Source organism: Cucurbita pepo, chromosome 9 (assembly GCF_057944985.1).
Source record: "Cucurbita pepo subsp. pepo isolate OVF chromosome 9, ASM5794498v1, whole genome shotgun sequence".
Lineage (NCBI taxonomy): Eukaryota > Viridiplantae > Streptophyta > Magnoliopsida > Cucurbitales > Cucurbitaceae > Cucurbita > Cucurbita pepo.
Genome location: NC_141806.1, coordinates 3,251,040 through 3,274,095, shown reverse-complemented (window position 1 = coordinate 3,274,095; position 23,056 = coordinate 3,251,040). Strand labels below are relative to the sequence as shown.

Here is a 23,056-nt window from a genome sequence, read left to right as displayed (position 1 = left end):
ATTTAATTTCATAATTATTTTTTAATTTTTTACTTCCCAAGTTTTAAAAATAATTTTTAACTATTTAAAATGTAATTTTTCAAAAATATATTTTAAAATTGAGTTGGAGATATTAATTAAACGTTTGAAAATAAATAAATAAATGTTTAAAAAATTAAAGTTTTATTCTTATAAAATAATAATTTAAATAAATGACTTAAACAACTCGAACCAACTCAATTTAAAAAAAATTATAATTGGGTTAAATTGGATCTATTATTTTATAAATTAAAAAAATTTATAATAGTTCGGTCTTTATCATAAATTTTTCTCAAATTAAAATAAATATTACCTTTTATTATCCAAATTTATTAAATATATATATATATATATATATATATATATATATATAGATTAACCAGATTTTACATAATAAGAATTAAATTTTTATATAAACTAAATAAATAGTTAATTTAATAAAAAAAAAATATAATACCAAAAAATTATAATGAAAGTATAAAAAAAAAAATTAAAAAAAAAAAAAAACAATATTTCTCTTTTATGTTTATCAAATATTAAGCAAACAAGATAAGTTCACTGTAAAATCAAATCAAGAACAACGAACAAGAAATGGAACTTTAAAGGAGCGGAGCTAAAATGTGTGGATTCATAGCTCCTCGACGCCATGGGAGCTCATTTGAGATGATGAGCGACAATAAACAAGCCATTCTCGTAATGGGCAGTCTTTGATTCTTCTTCGTTTTCACAATTTCCATTCTTCTGCTTTTCTACAGGGCGGCAATGGCGTCCCACAAAGACACAGATTATGGGCATAAGCGGCGGCTGGAAACACATTAAGCGGCCTCCCTTGTGGGATTTTCCCGCACAATCTGTTCGCTCTGAAGTTCGCATGTCGAAGCCGCGGGATTGCCAACAAGGTGTTTGATAATTTGCCTGTGAGAGAATTAACGGATAAATCCAACCATTGGAGCTTCTTTAAAGCTCCAATACTCGTTGGGATTGTTCCTTGTATTTGATTTCTTGAGATATCTAACCTTATTAGCTCTCCCAGGTTCGAGATTGAGCTGGGAATGTGACCGGAAATCTTGTTTGATCCAATGTTGAGGACCTTCAAACCCAAGCCAGAGGTGAACTCTGGAATAGCGCCTGTGATTTGGTTGTTTGATACATCAATTACCTCTAAAAAGCCACTGGTTTCTCTGTTTAATATGTTTGAGAGTGACCCATAAATTTGATTTGAGTGAAGATCAAGAGAGGAGAAAACATCTGGTAATATGAGTTCTGAGAGGCTGAATCTCAGCTGGTTGTTTGAGAGCTTGAGTTTCTGCAAACTTGACATGTTTTTCATGAAATTTGATATCCCACCTGTGAAATGATTGTCTGAGAGGTCTATAGAGGTTATAGAATCTGATACTCTGAACATGGGGAGGGCTCCCCTGAGTCCACACCCAGCTAGATGAACCTCTGAGAGCTGCTTGTTTCTGATCCAACCAGGAACTGTCCCAAAAACAAACCTGTTATAGGATAGATCTATTGTCAAAAGTGAAGGAATGCTGCTTACAAGAATGGTTGGCAATGGATTTGAGAGCCCATTTCTTGATAGATTAAGGTTCCATAGATTCTGAAGCTTAGAAATGGAAGCTGGAATTTGACCTCTTAGCTGATTGCCACTTAGTGAAAGAGTTGTAATGGATTTCAGGCCTTCAATTTGGACAGGAATGGTTCCTGTGAGCCTGTTGTTGCTTAATAACAAGTCCAAAAGCTTGGGCAAGCTGAAAATGGCAGTGGGGATAGGCCCGGAAAGCTGGTTGTTCGAGACGTCGAGGTAAGTGAGATTCTTGAACTGACCCACATGAGCTGGGAGGGCACCAGAGAGCTCGTTGAAGCTTAGATCAAAGTACTGCAAGCTAGGAAAGGCTTTGAATGTTTGTGGGATTGGCCCAGAAAGTGAATTCTTGGCTAAGTTTAGCTGGAGAAGGTTCACAAGGTTGCCTATATTGGGTGGAATTTGGCCTCTCAAATGGTTGCCACTTAAAGAGAGGATCTGGAGAGAGGACAGGTGACCTAAACTTGAAGGGATGGTTCCTCCAAGGCCATTGTCCTCTAAGACCAATTGGGTCAAACGAGATAGAGCAGAGAAGCTCTCAGGAATGGAGCCACTAATATGCTTCATTCCACTTATCACAATTACCTCAAGAAACTGCATATTACCAAGAGCAGCAGAGAGTGTTCCTTTCATGAACATCTCACTGTTCTTCTCTGGTCTTTGCAGCTGCAACTTCGTCACTCGTCCCGTCGTCCCACACGACACGCCTTCCCAATCGCCATTGCAGCAGTCCCGGCCAGTCCACGACGCTAGAATATCCGTCGTGTCCTGCACAATTCTTGCTTTGAAACTCATCAATGAAGCTCTATCTTCCTCTACACAGACAGGCGCCACCGTCGTCGTCGTCGTCGACACCTCCGCAACCGACACAGCTAGCAACACGCCGAACAAGACCCATTTCAGAATGTGCATTTTGGGGAGAGGAGGGGTAATCAGATCCGAGAATTGTGCAGAAATTGAAGAGGGGAAGGAAGGAAAAGGTGAAAAAAGTGGAATTTTGTTGTGTTGTTTCACGTAGAGAAGAAGGAATAATGATGAAATAAAGGCTTCAAGAAGAGGAAAGAATGGAGAAAGTATTTATAGAGAACGAAGAAGAAGAGTTTGAATATGATAAGGTTAAAGAGATTCACATGCAGAGTTTTTATCAGTTTATAGCCGTTGGATCACAAGGATCCCAATTTCATTTCAAACTTGGAGCGCACTGTATTCAAATTTCACATTTACTTCCCAACTCCAAAAAAAAAAAAAAAACCATTATGGATTAGTTCGTTAATTAACGTTTACTTTTTCTTTGTCACGGTGAGATCTCGTCTTATTTGGTAGTGGAAATTCGTACTAGTAGTAGCAAGACGTCGCCTTTGCTGGATTGGAATAGTAGGTCTCTCGAGCCTGATTCTCCATGGTCATTCTTGCAACCCGTGCTTACTGTCCTAAATTTTACTGGGTTAGTGTTTTTCGGTAAAAATATCAACGAAGTATTAGTGTTTTTTTTTTTAATATCGGAGATTTGAATATATGATCTCAAAATTAAGTAAAATACTAGTAGTAGCAAGACGTCGCCTTTGCTAGATTGGAATAGTAGGTCTCTCGAGCCTGATTCTCCATGGTCATTCTTGTAACCCGTGCTTACTGTCCTAAATTTTACTGGGTTAGTGTTTTTCGATAAAAATATCAACGAAGTATTAGTGTTTTTTTTTTAATATCGGAGATTTGAATATATGATCTCAAAATTAAGTAAAATACTCATTTATTAATTTTAATAAATTTTATATTAAAATTTTATTGTAATCTCCCAACTTTCAAATATTTAGTTTTATTATCTTAAGTTTGCATTTAAATTATTTGAGCGTTTATAGTTTAATTTTAGTTAATAATTTGATCATTTTTGCGAAAAAATATAAAATAAAATTTGGTTTTTTTTTTTTAATTAAAATTTAAAAATATGTATTAGCATTAATATTTTCATAATAATATGTTTTGTAAAAAATATTTTTACCCTAAAGTTTGATACATTTATTCATCAAATTGTCACAATCATGATATCATTTATTAAAGTATATATCAAAGTGTAAATAATAGCTTTGGTATTGATTTAAAATAATAATAATAATATTATTATTATTCATATTCATTATTTGAATAAACATAATAATTATATTTACATATTTAATCACATAAGGTATGAATTATAAAAATAAGTACCAAATGATCGTTGGATGGGAAGTAATTTTATTAAGTTAGATTATTAAAATAATTTTAATTAATTAAAATTTAATTTAATTTTCATTATATTGGTAAATTTTGTTAATTATCTTTTATATAAATAAATTTAATTAAATTATATAAAACTTTAATTATAAATATTTAGTGGGTAGGATGGAATCAATTATATATAAAAAAAAAATTAAAATCATTTAAAAAATAACTATGATAGATTCGATGTATTGAAGAAAATCATGATCGTATAGAAAAATTAGAGCTATGTTAAGTTTAGGACGATTTGAAATACCGAACTCGTATAGCTTCGAGGAAAAATCTGATCAATTTTCGATAATTGAATCTAAATGAGTAAATTACTAAAAATTCAATTACAAATTTAAGATTCATTTGCATTCAATTTAACTTTTTTTTTTCTATTAAAAAGTGTGAAAATTAATAAACTAAAAAATTAAAAAGAAAAAAAAATAATTTAGAATGCGCTGATTGCGGATAACTAAAAGAAATTGGTCCAATCAAAATTTGAAATTAAAAAAAGATCTTTGTAATTGATAATTTGTCAACTGAAGTTTTTTTTTTTTTTTTTTTTTTTTTTTTTTTTTTTTAATAATTTATTTATTTATTTATTTATTGTAACTTTATGTCTTTTCATTCATCAATTAAATAAAAGTTTTTTTTTTTTGTTTTTTTTATGATTTTTAGATCCCGAAGATAATCTTCTTAGAAATAGAGAACCCCATGTTTCGACTTTTCTAGTCTCTCCGTCTTGCTTGCTTACCTAACTCTAGTCGTAGTAACTGTCATCTTTTATAAGTTTTTGTTTTTTTATGGATAAAACCGTCAATTTTTCATTTGACAATAAATTGGATGCATGGGTTAATAATGGGATTCTTGGTTAGAAGAAAGATTTTGTGACATCACCTTATGCAATTAACTCAGTTAATTGGCCCAACTATTCGATGTTGAGTTACCATATGTTTCTATTATTTTAAAAAATTTAATGTCATTACTTATACACGAAAGTTTGTTTTTCAATTAACGGCGAAATAATTATGTACGTCAAAATATATTTTATCAACTAAATTAAAATTTTCATAGTTTTTAATGGGATGAATTATGCCCGTAATTCATAAAATCAAAAACCTACCCGCTTCATATAAATTAAGGGTTAATAATCAACCTGACTCAAAATAATACCTTCAAAGAAAGTAGACCGATAAACATGCTACTTACTAAAATTTGGAACCCACGTCAAAAATGCCCATGAGAATGATTCTCAACGAAAATAGAAACTATTTTTATAGTTATATATATATATATATATATATATATATATATATATATATATATATTAGTCAAAAGTTAGATCGTTTTACAATATATCAATTAATTGTAAAGTTTATAGTCCTTTTTTCCCTCTTTTTCTCCATTAAAAAGAGGTCATATGAAGCAAACAACTGTAAGCATGAAACCCGCTATTACACACGTGAGGTCGGTTTATTTTTGAATCAAAGTCCCACATCGGCTAATTTAGGAAATGATCATGGATTTATAATCAATGAATACTATCTCTATCAGTATGAGGCCTCTTGGAGAACCCCAAAGCAAAGTCATAAGAGTTTATGTTCAAAGTAGACAATATCATACCATTACAAAGATTCGTGATTCCTCATCTCAATTTTACATTTTTTTTTTTCCTTCTAATTTATTAGTTTTTTATTATAAGTAAAATTTCTCAATATAACAAGCAAATAATCAATGAAAAATTGACACTTCATTTAACATAACAAATTTCAATAACAAGTATGATTAATTCTAATAGAGAAGAAGCAAAGTAAAGCATATCTTATAATTTAATTTCATTCATAATCTTATTCTCTTTTATAAAGTCTTTGCTTCATTTCCTAACAAAGCATATTCAATAATTTAGCTACATTTATTACTCTAAGTATAAAGTTTATTTTCTTAATAAAAGGGAAGGTATCCTTTAATAAGGTAAGATTATTCTAACAACCTCCCTTTAGCTTGGGGTTTTTTTCATTTAATTAAAATAATATGTAACAACTTATATTACCTAATGTGCCATTATTAAAGTATCAAAGAACTAAACCCACCAAAAGGTCATGGGCTAAGACAAGTTCTAAGTTAAACCAAAGCATCTAAGTACAGATATTAGTTATAGATATGGTAAACCAAGCTATTAATATGTTCTATACACATAATAATTGCATGCTAGAAAATAAGTTTTGGGACCCAAATTATGCTCTAAAATATAATAAAAATAAAGAGTAATCGACTAGTCAACATTAAGAACTTAATTTAAATAATGTTAATAGACCCTCATGTTAGGATTGCACAACAACGCACACACTCAATCTAGATGAACACAAAGAACATGAGAGAGAAAATGCAAAGAGAACTCTGGCCAAATGACTTCACATGTACAGTAAGAGAGAATACAGAGAATAAAACAGAGAATAAAGGAGGTACATTTTCAGACAATACAGAGAGTAGAACTCTATATATGGTTTAGCTTACTATATATAGCTTTATCATATATAATCATCTACTATATATATAACTATCTACCGCTTCACATATAACTTTTTACTATACATAGCTATTTTCTATTCATCCATTTAGTTTTAGGTCATTTACACATACCATATATAGCTTCACATATAACTTTTTACTCTACATAGTTATTTACTATTGATCCATTTATTTTTATATGTGATAAGGAATTAACCCAAGGCATGATAAGGAATCACTACAAGGGAAGTAAGATTCGAATTATCTTGTTGATCGAATATCTCAAGGCAAGAACACTTGTTTGAGATTCGAATCACTCCACAAACAAGATTGATCTTGTCTAGCTTGAATGATTCTAAACATGAATCTAAACTACATAGAATCGCAAAAGAAAGGTAAGAACATTTAGAGCTAATGATAAAGAATCACTCAAAGGTAATTAAAATTCAGATTACCTTGTTGATCAAATATCTCAAGGCAAGAACACTTATTTGAAAATTAAATCACTTCACAAGCAAGATTGATCATGTCAAGCTGGAATGATTCTACATGCAACCTAAACTACATAGAATTGCAAAGAAATTTAGTCATTGGCGAAAGGAAAACACAAATATTCTTTATACTACATTTTCGAAGTCTCCTTACAAAGACAACATACATGTCTTTATATAGCCTCAAAATTAAAACTCTTGACCTTCCATAAAGTATTTCAAGAGTTGTAACTTTTATATTTTATGACCATAAGTAGTCACTAGGTAAATAAACCTTAAAATACATTAAACAAACACCATAAGTCTAAATTATTATACACCCAAAATTTATAACCATCTAAAATAAATTAAGCTTGATTATTCTTTAACGTGGCATGATTTGTTTGTGATAATTTGAACAACATTTTCTTCACATCTTCGTTGAAATTTATATGGCATGATTGATGTCTTAGTTCATGAGTCCTAACTAGTTATATTTATAGCTTAATGGTAATGAAGATCAGTACAAAGGACCTCTCACTCTCGTAAATAAAGATTCACTAAAAGGGCATCTTTTTCAATAGAGAATGAAAGAGTTTAAAGATGGTACTTGTTTACCATCAAGGGCAGCTTTCATGCTCAGTTTCCAAGTGCTGGAATCATGTTAAGAGACTTCAGTATAAAAGCGTATGTGAAAGCATCCTCCTGTAGCTTCTCAAATCTGCACGGTAGCAAAAATAAATAAATAAATAAACATCTAGAAATTAATAAATAAAAAACAATAAAATCTATGTGTCTTGTTAGTGCCCAAAGAAAATACACAATGATTTGAATATTATATTGAGATCCCACTCCGGAGGAGAACAAAACATTTATATATTCTATATAAAGGTGTGGAAACCTCTCCCTAGCATACGCGTTTTAAAAACCTCTAAGTTCGAAAGGGAAAGTCCAAAGAGGATAATATCTACTAGCAGTGGGCTTCGGCTGTTACAAATGGTACCAGAGCCAAACATCTAGCAATGTGCCAGCGAGGAGGCTGAGCCCCAAAGGGGGTGGACACGAGGCGGTGTGCAGCAAGGACGCTGGGCCCCGAAGGGGATGGATTGGGGAGTCCCACATTGATTGGAGAAGGGAACGAGTGTCATTGAGGACGCTGGGCCCTAAAGGGGGTGGATCGTGAGAGCCCACGTAGGTTGGGGAGGAGAACGAAACATTCTTTATAAAGATGTGGAAACCTCTACCTAACAGACGCGTTTCCAAAATTTTGAGGGAAAACTTAAAAGGAAAAGTCTAAAGAAGACAATATCGGGTGGTGAGCTTGGGCTATTGCATTATAAGTCTACGAAAAATAATAGGCAGTCAGAAATCCAAACAGAGTTCAACATAATGTTTCTCCTCCAAATCTACAGCAGAGTTGCAACAAATAGTAGAGGCAGCGGTTAATGAAACCAATTTAATAAGAAATAGCGTCATTATCATATTAAAGAAGGAAGAAAGGCACAAGCAACAAAAAGAGATGAGAAAAACACAGATCACAAGGTAAAGCCTACAAAAGATATCAACTACAGAATTATTACCTTCCTGACTTTGAAAAATGTCCGGCACCAAGTTCACATTTGAAAAGCAGAAGATTATGATCAGTCTTCATATCCCTTAATTTTGCCACAAACTTGGCGGGTTCTGAATATAAAACACGTGGATCTGCCACATGGACAAAAAAGAATTGACACTTCGAAGGTATGTCTCTAAATATATATTATATATATATATTCATCAAACTCCTTGTCCATTCTGAGTATGAAGGGAAATTATATGCACAGGATGAAGAAACAGGGAAATTGGTCAACTCTAATTGGATTGAAGTTTTAAGCATTCACTCTTACCGTTTAAGCCGGCAGTAACAAGTATGTCTGGATAATTTTGAGCCTTAACCTAAAAAATGCAGATAAAGTCATGTCCAATGAAACCAAAAGTTTGAAGATATTGTATGAAACACATAAACACGGATATATTCAAATGACCCAAAATCAAGTTGAGATCAATTCGATGATTAGGTGGAAATGGCCGAAATAACATGTTGGTCAAGAAATTGTGAGGTGCTTACATTGTCCACCGGAGAATATGATTTCATGTAAAAGTAGAATTCCTCCTTACGTGGGTCACCCCATTCCTACAGAATTCAAAAGAAGGTACGAGGCAAGTCAAAAAGAAAGGCGCTCCGCTAACGTATCTAGAAATTGTTGAGGATTGTTGGGAGACGAGTCTCAACTCGACTAATTAAGGGAATTACTAGCACTAGTTGTCATCACACCACTAACACACCACTAACAGCATTACTAGGGAAGAGATTTACCTCCCACTCCGAAGTTGTAAGGGGAATTGTCGGATCAAGCATGGTCGTTAAAACATCAACAAAAGGTACCCCAGCTACTGCAGCTTTGAACAAATCAGGCCTCATATTTAAAACAGCACCAATAAGCAAACCACCAGCACTTCTTCCATTAATGCACAATTTTTCCTTTGAACAGTATTTATTCTCGATCAAGTATTCAGCAGAAGCAATAAAGTCCGTGAATGTATTTTTTTTCTTCAATAACTTTCCATTTTCATACCACTGTCTCCCCATTTCACCACCCCCACGAATGTGAGCAATTACATAAATAAAACCTCTGTCTAGTAAAGATATCCTTGATCCCTTGAAACTGGGGTCTACGCATGCCTGTTCAAAAGATGAAATTCACATTCAAAACAATGTTCATGTACAATAATTGTTACAATTCATAACTCAGTGACGTGACAAGAAGAAGTAGACTGAAAGATTCAGGTACAAGGTCATGTTCTATGCAAATAATTATGAACAGTAAATTGGCACATGGCAGACATCATAGCTGTAGCAAAAAACGAGGCCATCAAAATGCAACATAGATCATCAAAGAACAATATGTTACAATGCAGAAACAATTTTTCTGAATTGGAAATTTTGATAAATTGATTAAAACAGGAAATTAACTTGTAATTACATTAAGTAAAGCTCCATTAACAAAACTATAATCCATTCGGAGTGGCTGCCCCATAAAACAAGAACACTCTTTCACTTTAAAATAACTTCTACAACCTGAAATCGGTCTAGAGTCTAATTAACATTGGATTTTTTACCTCATAAGAGCCATAGCCGTAAAGTAGAAGTGGGTCTGAACCATCAAGTTTCACAAGATCCTTTCGATAAGCAATTGATAGGGGAACTTTAGTGCCATCTAGAGCAGTTGCCCATTTCCTCTCCGTGACATATTTGGTAATATCAAAACCTCCCAAAACCTGAGATAAGTAGTTAGATTCATTACAGTTCAGAAAAATAAATTAATTTGAATCCCCCTGGGAGGAAGGAAAGATAAATAGGAGATTTTTGGATGGAATAAAGAAAACGAAATAGAACAGGAATCCTCATGTATAAAGAAGTGGACGATGAGAAGGCATGAAATCAATAAAGAATAGAGAAGAATTTTGTAAGATATCGGAAAAGATATAAACACAAGGGAATAAAAACTCTTAAGCACGAAAATTAAAAAATGTAACAGATGAACTCAAAAATGGAAGAAACTAGCACTGATTTTAGAAAAACAAGATAAATGAGGAAATGAAATATTTTCCTTGCCCCTCGTGGGTAGTAGGTTGAAAAACTAGACGGTTGAAATGCATATCTGGTCAATATTTTTTAACAAAACCAGGAAGCTTGAAAATATTTCTACGTGTAAAGATAGACAATTATTCATTTACACCTAGAGGCAATCCTGGTCAAAAAAGAAAACAACATAACCATGTTAGCAGAACTACTCACTGCTTCAACTTTCTTTAGAATGGAAACTCCTGTTTTCATATCGTAGTCATAAGTAGAGGGGGGTGTCTTCATTGAGCTGTAACAAAACCGTAAAATGCTGGAAGAGAATTCTGAGTCTGATAAATACACTGAATAAGTGGCATCAGTAAAATCCACAGCTCGTCCACCTTCAAGGCTTCTAAGTGGTTCCCCAATATCGGGAAGGCTATAGACAACAATTTTTGGTAGACCATCTTCACGTTCAAATACAACGATGTGATTAAGAAATAGTTGTATATCCTGGATTTTCACGCTGGACAAGATTCAAACAACTTAATAACATTAACTAATTAAGAAGCCTTCAACAAACAATATTAGATTCACAGAATAATAGGAAGTTTACCGAGTGTCAGACCAAGTGAACATGAGAATCCTAATAATAGTTCAGCCTTTCTTTTACTCCTAGATATAGATCAGTCAGGTCTTTCCTTTTACAAAAATAGCTAGCGAAACAAATTTCCAACAAATAAAATAAGTAGACAGCAAGTTCCAACAAAGATCTCTTTTCTCCTAAAGCTTGTTGATTCAAGTAATCAACTCTCAGCTTTTCAATTCCAATTTTGTGTCAACTCCACATTATACCATTATCAATTATCACAAGAGAATACCCACTGATTATGGCATATTCTCATTCTCTTTCTCTTGAAGTCAAAGATTCAAATCCCCGTTCCTATATTTTGTTAGGAAAAGGCCTCGACTCCTTTCTCTAGAGCCCTCGAACAAAGTACATCCTTTGTTCGACACATGAGTTACTTTTGACTACACCTTTGAAGCTTGCAATTTCTTTGTTCGACACTTGAGGATTCTATTGACATGGTTAGGTTAAGGACATGGCTCTGATACCATGTTAGGAATCACAAACCCTCCACAATGGTATGATATTGTCCACTTTGAACATAAGCTCTAAGGCCTTTACTTTGGGCTTCCTCAAAAGGCCTCGTACCAATGGAGATGTATTCCTTACTTATAAACCCATGATGATCCTCTATCCTCTAAATTAGTCAAGGTGGGACTCCCTCCCGACCATCCTAACAACTCAACAAAAAAAAAAAAAAAAAAATTATGATGCGAGAATACAAATCACTACCTTTCCCTGTGTGGAAGAATAACTTCCGTTGCAGATGTATTATCAAGTGGGCAAGCTACTACTTCTGAATTGAAAATCTCTGCACTTCGTCTCCGGATAAAAAAATGATTTCCACGATGACTGGGAAAAGTGTCAACTCCATCCACTCGAGGTGTCAAAACAACAATTCCATCTTGGGGCCTTGAAACATCAAGATAAAAGTTGAACCTAGTAAATTTACTTTCAGATGCAATAAACAAGTATTTCTTGCTCTCGGTAGCTTGAAGATCAAGAGAGAACATATCATCCTTTTCATGATAAAGGCAGGTGTCAGTTGACTGCTCTGTTCCCAGTTTATGTAACCATGCCTATTGAAAAAGGGAAAATTTTACTAGATCAACATCTGAATACGTTGACAAAGAAAATTTTAATTTGAAGTCTGACCATAATATTTATGTGAACGTCATAATGCAAATATTGAATGCAATTATATCGGAATTAACAAAAAAAATCACCATATAGGTACTCCAAGCAGCGCCCTTTACAACTATAAAAACTCCTCTGGGTCCAATGTGACATAAACTTATTAGGATACTATAATCTACATCCTTATCACAAACGAGAAATTAAAGGAAATCCAAACTGTTCTATTTCAGTGAATGGACCAACAAATATATCATTAGAAAGCGATTCTGAATATACAGAACGATCAACAGGTATCTTGAATATGATAGATCTCAGGAAATAAAAGACTTGTTAGTTCTATTCCAATGAGACAGGCAGAGTAGGACCCATTGAAGAACAAATAAAGGATGTGGTCATATGGGGTAGAAAAACACCTTATCGGGCCGAAGAATCTCATCCATTGTGATGTAAACTAGAGCGTCATCGCCAGCCCAATTGAGATACGATGTGACACCTACAAGAGGCTTCCCTACAGAAGCTCCAGTCTCGGCATCAATTATATAAACCGTGTAGATTTCATCTCCTTTGGTGTCTTCTGCATACGCCACTAGCTTGTTGTTTGGACTAACCTGCAGAAGAAATGACCGTGAAGATGATTCTTAAATCTAAATTATGTCTAAGAGAAACAGGATCAAATTCTAAAGCAGTTCCTCCTTACAATACCTCAAAGGCACCAATTGAGTAGTAGGATTGGTTCTGTGCCTTAACATTTTCATCCAATATAACATGCTCCGGAGGAGCACCAGGTCCAGTGGGCATGGTATCGTGCACAGAGAGAGATTCTTCACCACGAGGTACAAAACGCCTGCAATATTGAACATATTCTTTCCCCTGTAGAGTCCTCTCGTAGTAATAATAAGAACCTTTCCGCTCAGGCACAGATATATCATCCTCCTTGATTCGTCCTCTAATCTCAGCATAAATCTGTTCTTCCACTTGCTTTGTTCCTAGATCGATGAATAAAGAAAAAAAAAAACGCACACATTACTCGAAAGATCCTCATGACTCAAAAATCATCAGAAATCAATAAATCAAACGACGCTATTCTCATCCATCACTGATCCATAAATTTCTCATAATCTTCAAGTACAAAATCAAAAACCGAAACAAAATGTAAACTATAGTTCACCAGACATGACGAGATCGGTATACGCATTCTCTTGCTGCAGATACGAAATGACATCGGAGTTTTTGCGAGAATCGTCACGCAACCAGTAATAATTGTCGATCCTGACGTCTCCAAACAGCTCCATTTTGTGCTCCACCTTCTTAGCCACCGGAGGCGAGTGAGAGTTGCTCATTGTAGCGGCCGCCGATCGGAAGTGACGGAGGGAAGCTACCGACGGCGGAGGCGGCGAAAGTAACACTACAGGAAGAAACAGAACAAGGCTTCTCCTAACTAAGCCAAATATGCCGTTTTGTTGCAATGGCTTCATTGCAGTCAACGATTTTCCTTCAACGGTTCAAGATAGGCAATTTTCTCTACTATCTCGGAATATGATAACTTTAAATATTATTTTATTTTAAATATTTATTTCATTTAAATATTATTTATTTTGAATATTATTGGTCTATTTTTAGTCTTATATTCGTCTAATTTGGTCTCTTCATTTTCATTTCTAATCACATTTTTGACATGACATTTTACCTACTAATTTTTTTTTAAATATAATTATAAATTTATATAAAAGGGTTTTAATTGTCGGTAAAAAGTATAATAACTACTAAAATGTGTTAGATGAACACGACTTTCCACAATGGTATATTCCTTGATTATAAACCTATGATCATTTCTTAAATTAGTCGATGTGGGAACCTTCCCTTGTATAAAGTACGTCTCCCCTTAATCGAGGCTCGACTCCTTTTTCAGCCGATGTGGGAACTTTCCCTCGTACAAAGTACGCCTCCCCTTAATCGAGTTTCGACTCCTTTTTCAGCCGATGTGGGAACTTTCCCTCGTACAAAGTACGCCTCCCCTTAATCGAGACTCGACTCCTTTTTCAGTCAATGTGGGAACCTTCCCTCGTACAAAGTATGTCTCCCCTTAATCGAGGCTCGACTCCTTTTTCAGCCGATGTGGGAACTTTCCCTCGTACAAAGTACGCCTCCCCTTAATCGAGGCTCGACTCCTTTTTCAACCGATGTGGGAACCTTCTCTCGTACAAAGTACGCCTCCCCTTAATCGAAGCTCGACTCCTTTTTCAACCGATGTGGAAACCTTCCCTCGTACAAAGTACGCCTCCCATTAATCGAAGCTCGACTTCTTTTTCAACCGATGTGGGAACCTTCCCTCGTACAAAGTATGTCTCCCCTTAATCGAAACTCGACTCCTTTTTCTTTTGGAGTTCTTTGTTCGACATTTGAGGATTCTATCGACATGACTAACTTTAGGGCATAGCTCTGATACCATGTTAGATAAACACGACGCTCCACAATGGTATGATCGATACCATATTAGATAAACACGACTCTCCACAATAGTATGATTGATATCATGTTAGATAAACACGACTCTCCATAATGGTATGATATTGTTCAACATTTTACTTTGAGAGAGTATTCCTAGATTATAAACAAACGATCATTCCCTAAATTAGCTAACACTTTCATCCAACAAAATGAACCAAAATCGAAATTATATGACTAAAATATACGAGAGATCAAAATAAACCGAACCCAAAAGTACAAGGGTCATATTTAACTTTTTTTTTTTTTTTGTTATTAATATCGAATATTATATAATTAAAAACGTAATTTCAGACGATAATGATAAGGAGTACATATCAAAATCGAGCGATAATTAGCATATACTTATCTTCCTATTCTCGGTTTTTGTAATTTATATTAAAAAAATAATTTTTATATTCCATGAAGATTATTTTAATTATTTTAATTATTTTAATAATTAAAATTTGATGGAATTTCATATATAGAATTCAAATAGATAAAATATAGAAATATATATATAATATTCTAAAATTGAGAGATTAAATTATGTATATATATTTGTGTTAAGATATTAAAAAAAATTATATAAATAATAATTATGATATTGTATAATATTTTGCATGATTCATTCTCAAAAAGTACTCCAATAATTGGATATAGGTTATCCACAATATTGAAACGTGTGCGGCTCACAAATTTCCTTTTTTTTTATTTTATTAAAATAAATAAATGACATTCTTCATTATTTAGTTCCTTGATTGTGAATATATATATATATATATATATATATATTGTGAAATTTTCCTTTAAATTTTCACATTAAAACAACCCTAATAAAAGTTACTTTTAAAAAATTTTAATTTAATTAGATTTTAATAAAGCTTAATAAAAGTTGTATCAAATTAATAAATATTTGTAAAAAATTAAAAAAAAATTACTCGGTCCACATTGGTTCTTTTGCATCGAGGTGTTCATATGATCTGAGAATACATCTAACTTGGACTATACGACTCAAACTATAAATGTTGGATTGAGTTATATTTTTTTTTTAATTTGGGTTAGGGTTGAATTTTCTTAAACCTAAAAAATCAGGTCAATTCGTGAGTAGACATTTTTTTTTTTTTTGTTAGGTCAACTCGAGGAGACGTACCAAAACTTAAAATTATTATGAAAATTAAAAATTAGATAATTATGATTTTTTCAAACAACCAGATAATTTTACCGGATCCGAAAATAGAATATTGGGTTGGGTTGAGAACTCGAATTGCTCCGGTCACCAACCCAACCATTCGGAAATTTTGAATTTATCCTCTTTTGGCAAAAAAAATTATCATTTTTATTTAACAAAAAATCAACCTCAATTTATTGAAAATTAGAAGACTAAGAGAGTTTAAAATATTATTTTAAGGAATCAAATATTTTATAGTATTTTTAGAAAATATCAAATCGTGGATAAATAATAGGGCATTGGGGCAGGGTATTACGTAAGCGGATTCCCTGACCGGACATGGGCAGCCATGCTTCTCAATCTCATTGGTTAAACAAAAATATCTCAAAGCCCTATGACCCAATCAACAACTATACACTAGGCTGTTTGGGGGTAAGGGTTTTGAGATATTATGTTTCTAGATACTACCCGAACACATCACTAGCTATAACGATTCTACTTTTTTAAACTATTACTACGTACATGTCATGACTATTTCTTTAAAAAACAATCTTATAAAAAAATCATTTGTACATGAAACTCTCGTCTTTACTGAAAAATATAATAGACAGAAGATGAGTATTTAAAAATACTCGGTATGTGTCCTCATTGTCGAGGTTGTAAAATGCAACAATATGCAACATGTTAGATGACGGGTGAGATTTTCTTTTCATAATTATTATTTGAGTTTTCTTTTTTTTTTCTTTTTTTTTTTTCTTTTTTGTTTTTTTTTTTTGGCTTGTATGCATATCATTAGACCTTACTATGTGCTACACGGGTTAACGTTGTTAAAAATCAATGAAAAGACAGGAGCGGTGGAGAAGCAATCCATACTTGTGTGACATACAACATGCATCAAGTCAAGTCGAGATGATATACATTATTTTCTTACTTATCACAATATAATTTTCCTATGGCAAGAATATAAAGCACTAAAGCACGTAAAATAAGGATGAAGTTATGTAGTTTTATTTATGACGGTAGAGATTGTTGTCTTCCTACACGACCTCTCTTAGAATAAGATACTAAGAGAGTCACCCAACACCTCGTCTAATGGAATTTCTCATAAATCCATATGTTTATTGGTTCCATGTACCGTAGTCAAATTAGAGATACCATATAAACAAGACTCTCACTCCGAGACATCATCCAACGTAAGTAACCCGATACAACATTCAGCTACTACGAAAAGAATGATGCTACACATGCCCTTCTCTCCATGGGGCTTTAGGACATTCAATAAAACCTATCAATAATATAAATATGCACATTACAAAAGGAAGGCAAATTCGATGACACGAGTCAACGTGAGCAAATCTTAACTAGTTCAAACATTACATCTTCGATCAAAAGGTTTAAGCTCAAACGAAAAATACGATGCCAGTCGAAGAAAATTATGGCGTTTCCAGAAGTGAGTAACACAAATATAGTAATCCCATGGCTACATACTTTCTACATTGATTAATGTCAGAAATTGAGTTGTAAAAACATGCTGAACAGGCAGTATATAATGCACAGGCGTGGCTGGCTGAGATTTTCTTTCTTTCAATAGTAATACACAAATGGATTTAAAGATGTCCCAACAACAAAAACCATACTATGAATGCAAACTGCTGAATAAAATAAATTACCTACTGCCAACGTAATTCACAGCCCAAAATATCTATCTTATCAGCCTAGGAGGAAACAACCACCAAAGCTGAACAATGATCTACCTGCAAACAACAAGTTTAAGGTATCGTCGTTTAAGAGATGTATCGCCCGAACATGATATAGCTTGATACTTTCACAATTATGGTCAACCATCAACACCCCTTTTTCCTTTATCATAAGAAATATGGAACTCCTGTTCTTGGGCCTCTCATCTGATTATTCTCCTCTGTCTCAGTGAAGAACTTCACTTCTCTTTCCTGTTTGAAGTTAACAAACGGTTTGTTGAGTAAGAAACTTGCATATAATTCCCATGAAAGCATATTCTAAAACCATTGTTTAGAAGGAAAAAGATAATTTAAAAAACGTTTATTTCATCCCGGGGTTCAAACCTCTAAAGATGGAGAAAATATTCAATGGGCTACCCCCTACTTTGACCATAAAAATGTGGGGGAGAGATCGAAAAATGTTGAAAAAATCAACGTCAAAATCATAAGTTCAACGGATTAAGACATTGACAGAACAATATGTTCTTTTTAAAATATAAAAAATAATGACTACAATGGGCAAGTGACTACTCACCATATTCTCATTAAAGCTCAATATAGAAGCTACATTCCCACAACGATAACAATAATTTGGAGCAGACCATACCTGCAAATTCAAGGACAAAATAACTCAATCAACTAGATAAAGTCTATCATTATAGAGAGAGATAATAGCTTATGCTCTAAATCTTACAGTTACAAGGCCTTTATCCTGAAACATGTACTTGAGACCTTCTTGTACAAGTTGATGTGCTCGGCAAACCAAATCAAGATTATTAATGTGATTGAACTGCAATAGTTAGTATCTGCATCAGCTCTGTAGAAAGTTATATGGTTGAACTTTAAAACAGATAAAATTACCTCAGAAGTAACTCTGGAACCAAAAAGCCAACCGGCTCCTCGTGGACTAACTGCCCATGTTTCAATATCTTCTGGATCACTCCACATAAGATCACAAAAAGGTCCCTCATGTGGAATTTCACAATTTCTATCAATCACCCGTATCTGTCGCGGAAGAAAAATGGTGGAAAAAAGGCCTCAAGCTAGTAAAATTTCAAACAGATCCATTGGCGAACAGGATTAACAAACATTATTCAACAGTTCAGAGATGAAATCATATCACATCAGGCATTATAGAATTTCAAAGGTGGATTTGTAAGGTGTGTGGAAGTGTTCGTAGGCAAGTGCCACGCTGCAATTATATAACCTTTTTCCATTCATTCCTTTCAAGGAATCTGCACAGATCTAAATGCCAATAAGAGGACTCTGTATTAATATTAGCAGATCATGCAGAAAGTCTCAATCAGCAATGGTAAAATGAAATCTTCTGAATGAGCGTGCACATAAACAAACAATAAGTCATGATAAACTGCTTTTTGGAGCCTTCCTACCGTAAGAAAGTACTGACCTCTTAAACAGGTTTGCTCCTATGGAAAAAGTTATGGTCAAAGTTCCAAGACTAGCATATGCTATCTTTCCTAACCAATTGCTTTCTACGTGATGAAATCAAATTAATTGTTGCAACTAATTAATTTCTGAAATGCTTCCCAAGCACATATGAAAGGTTGGACAATTCATAATACATTGTCTATGGATAAGGCATAGGTAAACGCATATTCATACATTTTATCCCTCTTCATATGAAGAATTTGATACATACATATTATAAAGTGAGTGTCATAAGAAAAGGTATGGACAAGAGAAAGACAGATCATCAATTGAAAGAATATAAGAAAACCTGATCTATGGTTCGAACATCAGGAGAGAGTCCTCCATGGACACAGAGAACCTGAGATGGCAAAAAAAAAAAAAAAAAAAAAAAAAGCAATACATAAGGGCACCCACTACCAATAAACAGTCGAGGAAAACTCACGCAATAATGAAATCAATCGCATATATCCATGCACACTGAATCACACATCATGAATGGGGGTTTTGAAGGGGAACAAAGGAGAGAGAGGTTACAGTTCCGTCTATAATTGCTGAGAGTGTCAAGTAGTCAAAAACATCTGTACAGTACCGCCACACATTCGCGTTTCCATACTTTCTCTGGCACTCGTCATAAAAACCATAAACCTAGCAAGAAAGTCACAGCACCATGCATATTACAATGAAGTTCAAACCTTCATATAACATTCATGTTATCAACGAAGTATGAAGATGGAAGTTTTCAATAAACTAAGGAGCAATAAAATCATCTCGACTCAGCAAGTTCAATGTTAAGAGGAAAGAAAGTACAAAAAGGACTGGAACTATGGCTGTCGAAAATGAGTATAAACAGGATTTTAGAACTAGAGCGCAACAGAATGCCAAAGACTTTATAGCTGTTTCCAAACAGAGTTAAAGATCAATTAATTCTTGTTCCCAAACTCCAAAATCCTCCAAGCTTCTATTCACTAAATTCATATCTAGGACTACAGTCCGTCTCCTAATATATGATTATCCCAATTTCATGACCTCAACGGATTTTAAACCCATCTCCTTACCGAATTGAACTTGAATTCAAGGTGTTTGCTACCATATTAAAAGTTAACATTAATTACAAAAACTACATAAGAAGGAAAGTTTTTATTGCACAATTTTACTAACTATCAATGCTTCAGCCAAAAAAAGGCAGATATGTGGATAGAATTGAGGTGCCAGTGAGTTGATGCAGAATACAAGCAAATGCAAGGATGACCATAGTATTTGTTGATTGTAAGGACTTTCAGAATACTTGTGTCCTTCTGTTAAGGCATTTTCTCGACTCTGTTTTCAGAAGGAAAGGGAACATTGGACGGAGATGGAAACATAGATTGTTGAATGCCTAAATTCTCCCATGCTTGTTACTATTTATAAGGGCTTTCAGCATGTTTGTGCACTTGAGAAAAGGCATTTTCTCAACTGTTTTCAGGAGGGAAAAAGAAATTGATGAGATGGAAACATGTATTGTTGAAGGCCTAAATTCTCCAACTCATCCATCATTGCAAATCTAGGGTCAAAGCAAATATTCATCTCCCTCCTTTTCTTAAAAGCAGAGATTCATCTCCTTTCTTTTCCATTGAAGATATGGAGGTTTAAAATATGTTACTTTATAAGAGAGAGAGAGAGAGAGAGAGAGAGAGATAGCATCGTGACCTCAATAATAACCTAAACAGAAAATTCAAACCTGAGTAAGCTGTCTGCTCTCATGGTTTCCTCGTAAGAGTGTGATGTTAGCCGGATATCTAAGAAGACAAATAAATTTTGTTATAAAAGGAAATTGTTGGTTTTCCCAAAGAACGTCATAGCAAATAACAGAATAGAAAACCCAATCCAGCCAAATCATTTTTAGGACGTCTTTTGTACTTATAGGTGACAAATAAGTGCAACCCAAACAAAAGGCCAAGTGATCAAATGAGCAAGACCCTCTTCTCGCAAAAATTGCAAAGAAATAAATAAAATACAACATATATCTTGGAATATGTGCATGTAATGTTTAATACAAACTGAAATACGATACTATAAATTCAAATAAAATATTTAGGCTGCTAATCACATAAATCCTCCTTTTGAATTGCCATTAATAAGAAATAGAAAAAAAATTGCCCATGAACTTTACATACAACAAGATGACCGTCATAGAAATGATCCATTTAATCACCCATGTGCATGAAACTGACACCTAAACTTTATGTGCATGTGTTAAGTATAAATGATACACTTTCTTTTAATCCTCGTTTTTGCTAATGATACACTTCCTTTTAATCCTTGTTTTTGGTAACCAATTGATATATTTCAGAGTTATTTATTTCATTGACCTTAATTTGCTTCGCGATGGACAACCTTGCTGATTCTATGAGCTCAAAATTATGCAAATACCCCACCCCCCCACCCCAAAAAAAATTGTAAAGAAAGAAACTGAGAATTTATATGATCTTACAAAAATGGAAAGCATTTTCAAACCCAGAAGCATGCATGAAACATTACCTGGCTTTAAGAAGCAAAAGAATAGTAAAAACTTCGAGACTGTTATAACCTCGATCAACAAAATCACCCTGCCAATGAATGAATAATGATAATGTTAACCACCGCATAGAATCAGCAAGTGACTGCGTCATAAATTGTCCAAAAAGTATAAAAAATACCATGAAGATATAATTTGTCTCTGGTACATGACCTCCAGTCTGAAAAAGTTTCATCAGGTCATGGAACTGACCGTGAATGTCACCACAGACCGTTACAGGACTGTTGACAGGTTGCACATTAGATTCCTCAATGAGGATCTCTTTTACCTGTTATGCAGAAAGTAAGCAGCCATAACAGACAAACCTTATAAGATTATCGAAAATTGCTAACACGAATGCACACACTCATACAGATATTGCCAATGAGGATCCTGTAGAAATACATAATAAGGCAGAAAACGTGCAATCAAAATCTTTCAAGATTCAACCGACAAAATCGTTTATAATACAAAGCGAGTGAACGTATCACACATCCTCGTCGATATACACGAAGCACAAACACCATGTCACAAATTTCCAATCAGAATTTCACGTCTGAACCTCCAACTGATCTCTGAGAATACAACCAACAACCTCGACATCCATTTCTCCAAAACTTCATTGAAGTACAAACCGGTGAGCTACGCGAGAGATTCAAACTAAAAGCTATATAAACTTAAAATTCCGTCAACAGAACACGAAGCATAACCCCCGGTAGTAGAAGCAAAAGCCGCAGCATCAATGAAGATACGCAAGGGGTTTACTACACACACGAGGTTCCAAAATGTATAAACCCTAACTATCCTCAAATACATAAGGTTTTCAAGATTAATCGCAAACAAAAAGAAAACCAGGTTGTGGTTAGGATTAAGAACAAGAAAACCTTACATATTCGCAAAGAAGTTGAAGTTCGTCTTCAAGAAGATGCTGGCCTTCCTTGACCTTAACGATCCACTGGTCCAAATCCATGTCCCTGTTCCTCGGATTGCCAGCAACAGAAGAGTGAAAATGGCGCGAGAAGAACAAAACAATCCAAGAGAGAGAAGAAGAACAACAACAACAAGAACAAGAACTCCGATTGAAATTGAAAATTTCAGTGGAACGAGCCGACGCTGACCAGACAGATCTATCCCACTCTCCGTCCGCGCCCTTCGGTTAATTTCTGAACAAAATAACTTTGTTCTATAAATAAAATTTTTAAAATATATATTAACAAATAAATAAATATTATTATTATTATTATTATTCAATCAGCATCGTATATTATATAGTCGTATGACTTTTTAACATCTTTATTACAATTTAACGTAATTTAATATAATATTTATTCAATAATTAATTTTATTATTATTATTATTTAAATTTAGTATTATTTATGTCACGCAGACATTATATTATATTTTTTTATTTTGAATTACATGCTCGTTCGACTCGAGCAAGCAGTAATTTAACCTGCTAACCCTAGTCTTGTTCAATAAGAGCTTGTCGGGTTGTATCGTCGTTTAC

At 33.8% G+C, this 23,056-nt stretch overlaps 3 protein-coding genes across 5 annotated transcripts; all 3 read right to left on the bottom strand.

Moving 5' to 3' along the window:
* Positions 1-520: 520 nt before the first annotated feature.
* Positions 521-2,586, bottom strand: LOC111801551 (uncharacterized). Its single transcript, XM_023685580.2, has one exon. The coding sequence runs from the start codon at positions 2,516-2,518 to the stop codon at positions 743-745; it is 1,776 nt and encodes a 591-aa protein (XP_023541348.1). The 5' UTR covers positions 2,519-2,586; the 3' UTR covers positions 521-742.
* Positions 2,587-7,209: 4,623 nt separating this feature from the next.
* On the bottom strand, positions 7,210-13,724 carry LOC111801801 (uncharacterized). Its single transcript, XM_023685964.2, has 11 exons — positions 13,363-13,724; positions 12,897-13,180; positions 12,608-12,802; positions 11,790-12,136; positions 10,664-10,955; positions 9,985-10,143; positions 9,182-9,547; positions 8,933-8,998; positions 8,712-8,760; positions 8,406-8,529; positions 7,210-7,546 (listed from the first exon to the last, which is right to left on the bottom strand). Exons 1-11 carry the CDS (start codon positions 13,667-13,669, stop codon positions 7,465-7,467), a joined length of 2,271 nt encoding a protein of 756 aa, XP_023541732.2. The 5' UTR covers positions 13,670-13,724; the 3' UTR covers positions 7,210-7,464.
* Positions 13,725-17,392: 3,668 nt separating this feature from the next.
* Positions 17,393-22,732, bottom strand: LOC111801866 (phytochrome-associated serine/threonine-protein phosphatase). 3 transcript variants are annotated; one of them, XM_087126940.1, is made up of 10 exons: positions 22,439-22,729; positions 21,692-21,838; positions 21,534-21,601; positions 20,734-20,791; positions 19,551-19,661; positions 19,324-19,374; positions 18,447-18,590; positions 18,280-18,375; positions 18,121-18,192; positions 17,393-17,798 (listed from the first exon to the last, which is right to left on the bottom strand). In XM_087126940.1, exons 1-10 carry the CDS (start codon positions 22,517-22,519, stop codon positions 17,715-17,717), a joined length of 912 nt encoding a protein of 303 aa, XP_086983066.1. In that variant the 5' UTR covers positions 22,520-22,729; the 3' UTR covers positions 17,393-17,714. The 3 variants fall into 3 exon arrangements, with proteins under 3 accessions (XP_086983066.1, XP_086983065.1, XP_086983064.1); XM_087126939.1 differs by having other exon boundaries at positions 21,534-21,838; positions 22,439-22,523; positions 22,668-22,724; XM_087126938.1 differs by having other exon boundaries at positions 21,534-21,838; positions 22,439-22,732.
* Positions 22,733-23,056: the final 324 nt, after the last annotated feature.

What these genes read in the sequence shown, in the direction of transcription:
- LOC111801866 (XM_087126938.1), bottom strand. Translation starts at nt 22,519, where the DNA reads ATGGATTTGGACCAGTGGATCGTTAAGGTCAAGGAAGGCCAGCATCTT. An exon ending in ATGTTCGAACCATAGATCAG is followed by an intron (nt 18,591 to 19,323) that starts GTTTTCTTATAT and finishes CTTCCGCGACAG; the next exon opens with ATACGGGTGATTGATAGAAA. An exon ending in GTTCCAGAGTTACTTCTGAG is followed by an intron (nt 18,376 to 18,446) that starts GTAATTTTATCT and finishes TAACTATTGCAG; the next exon opens with TTCAATCACATTAATAATCT.
- LOC111801551 (XM_023685580.2), bottom strand. Translation starts at nt 2,518, where the DNA reads ATGCACATTCTGAAATGGGTCTTGTTCGGCGTGTTGCTAGCTGTGTCG.
- LOC111801801 (XM_023685964.2), bottom strand. Translation starts at nt 13,669, where the DNA reads ATGAAGCCATTGCAACAAAACGGCATATTTGGCTTAGTTAGGAGAAGC. An exon ending in TTCTAAAGAAAGTTGAAGCA is followed by an intron (nt 10,144 to 10,663) that starts GTGAGTAGTTCT and finishes TACTTATCTCAG; the next exon opens with GTTTTGGGAGGTTTTGATAT. An exon ending in TTACAACTTCGGAGTGGGAG is followed by an intron (nt 8,999 to 9,181) that starts GTAAATCTCTTC and finishes TGAATTCTGTAG; the next exon opens with GAATGGGGTGACCCACGTAA.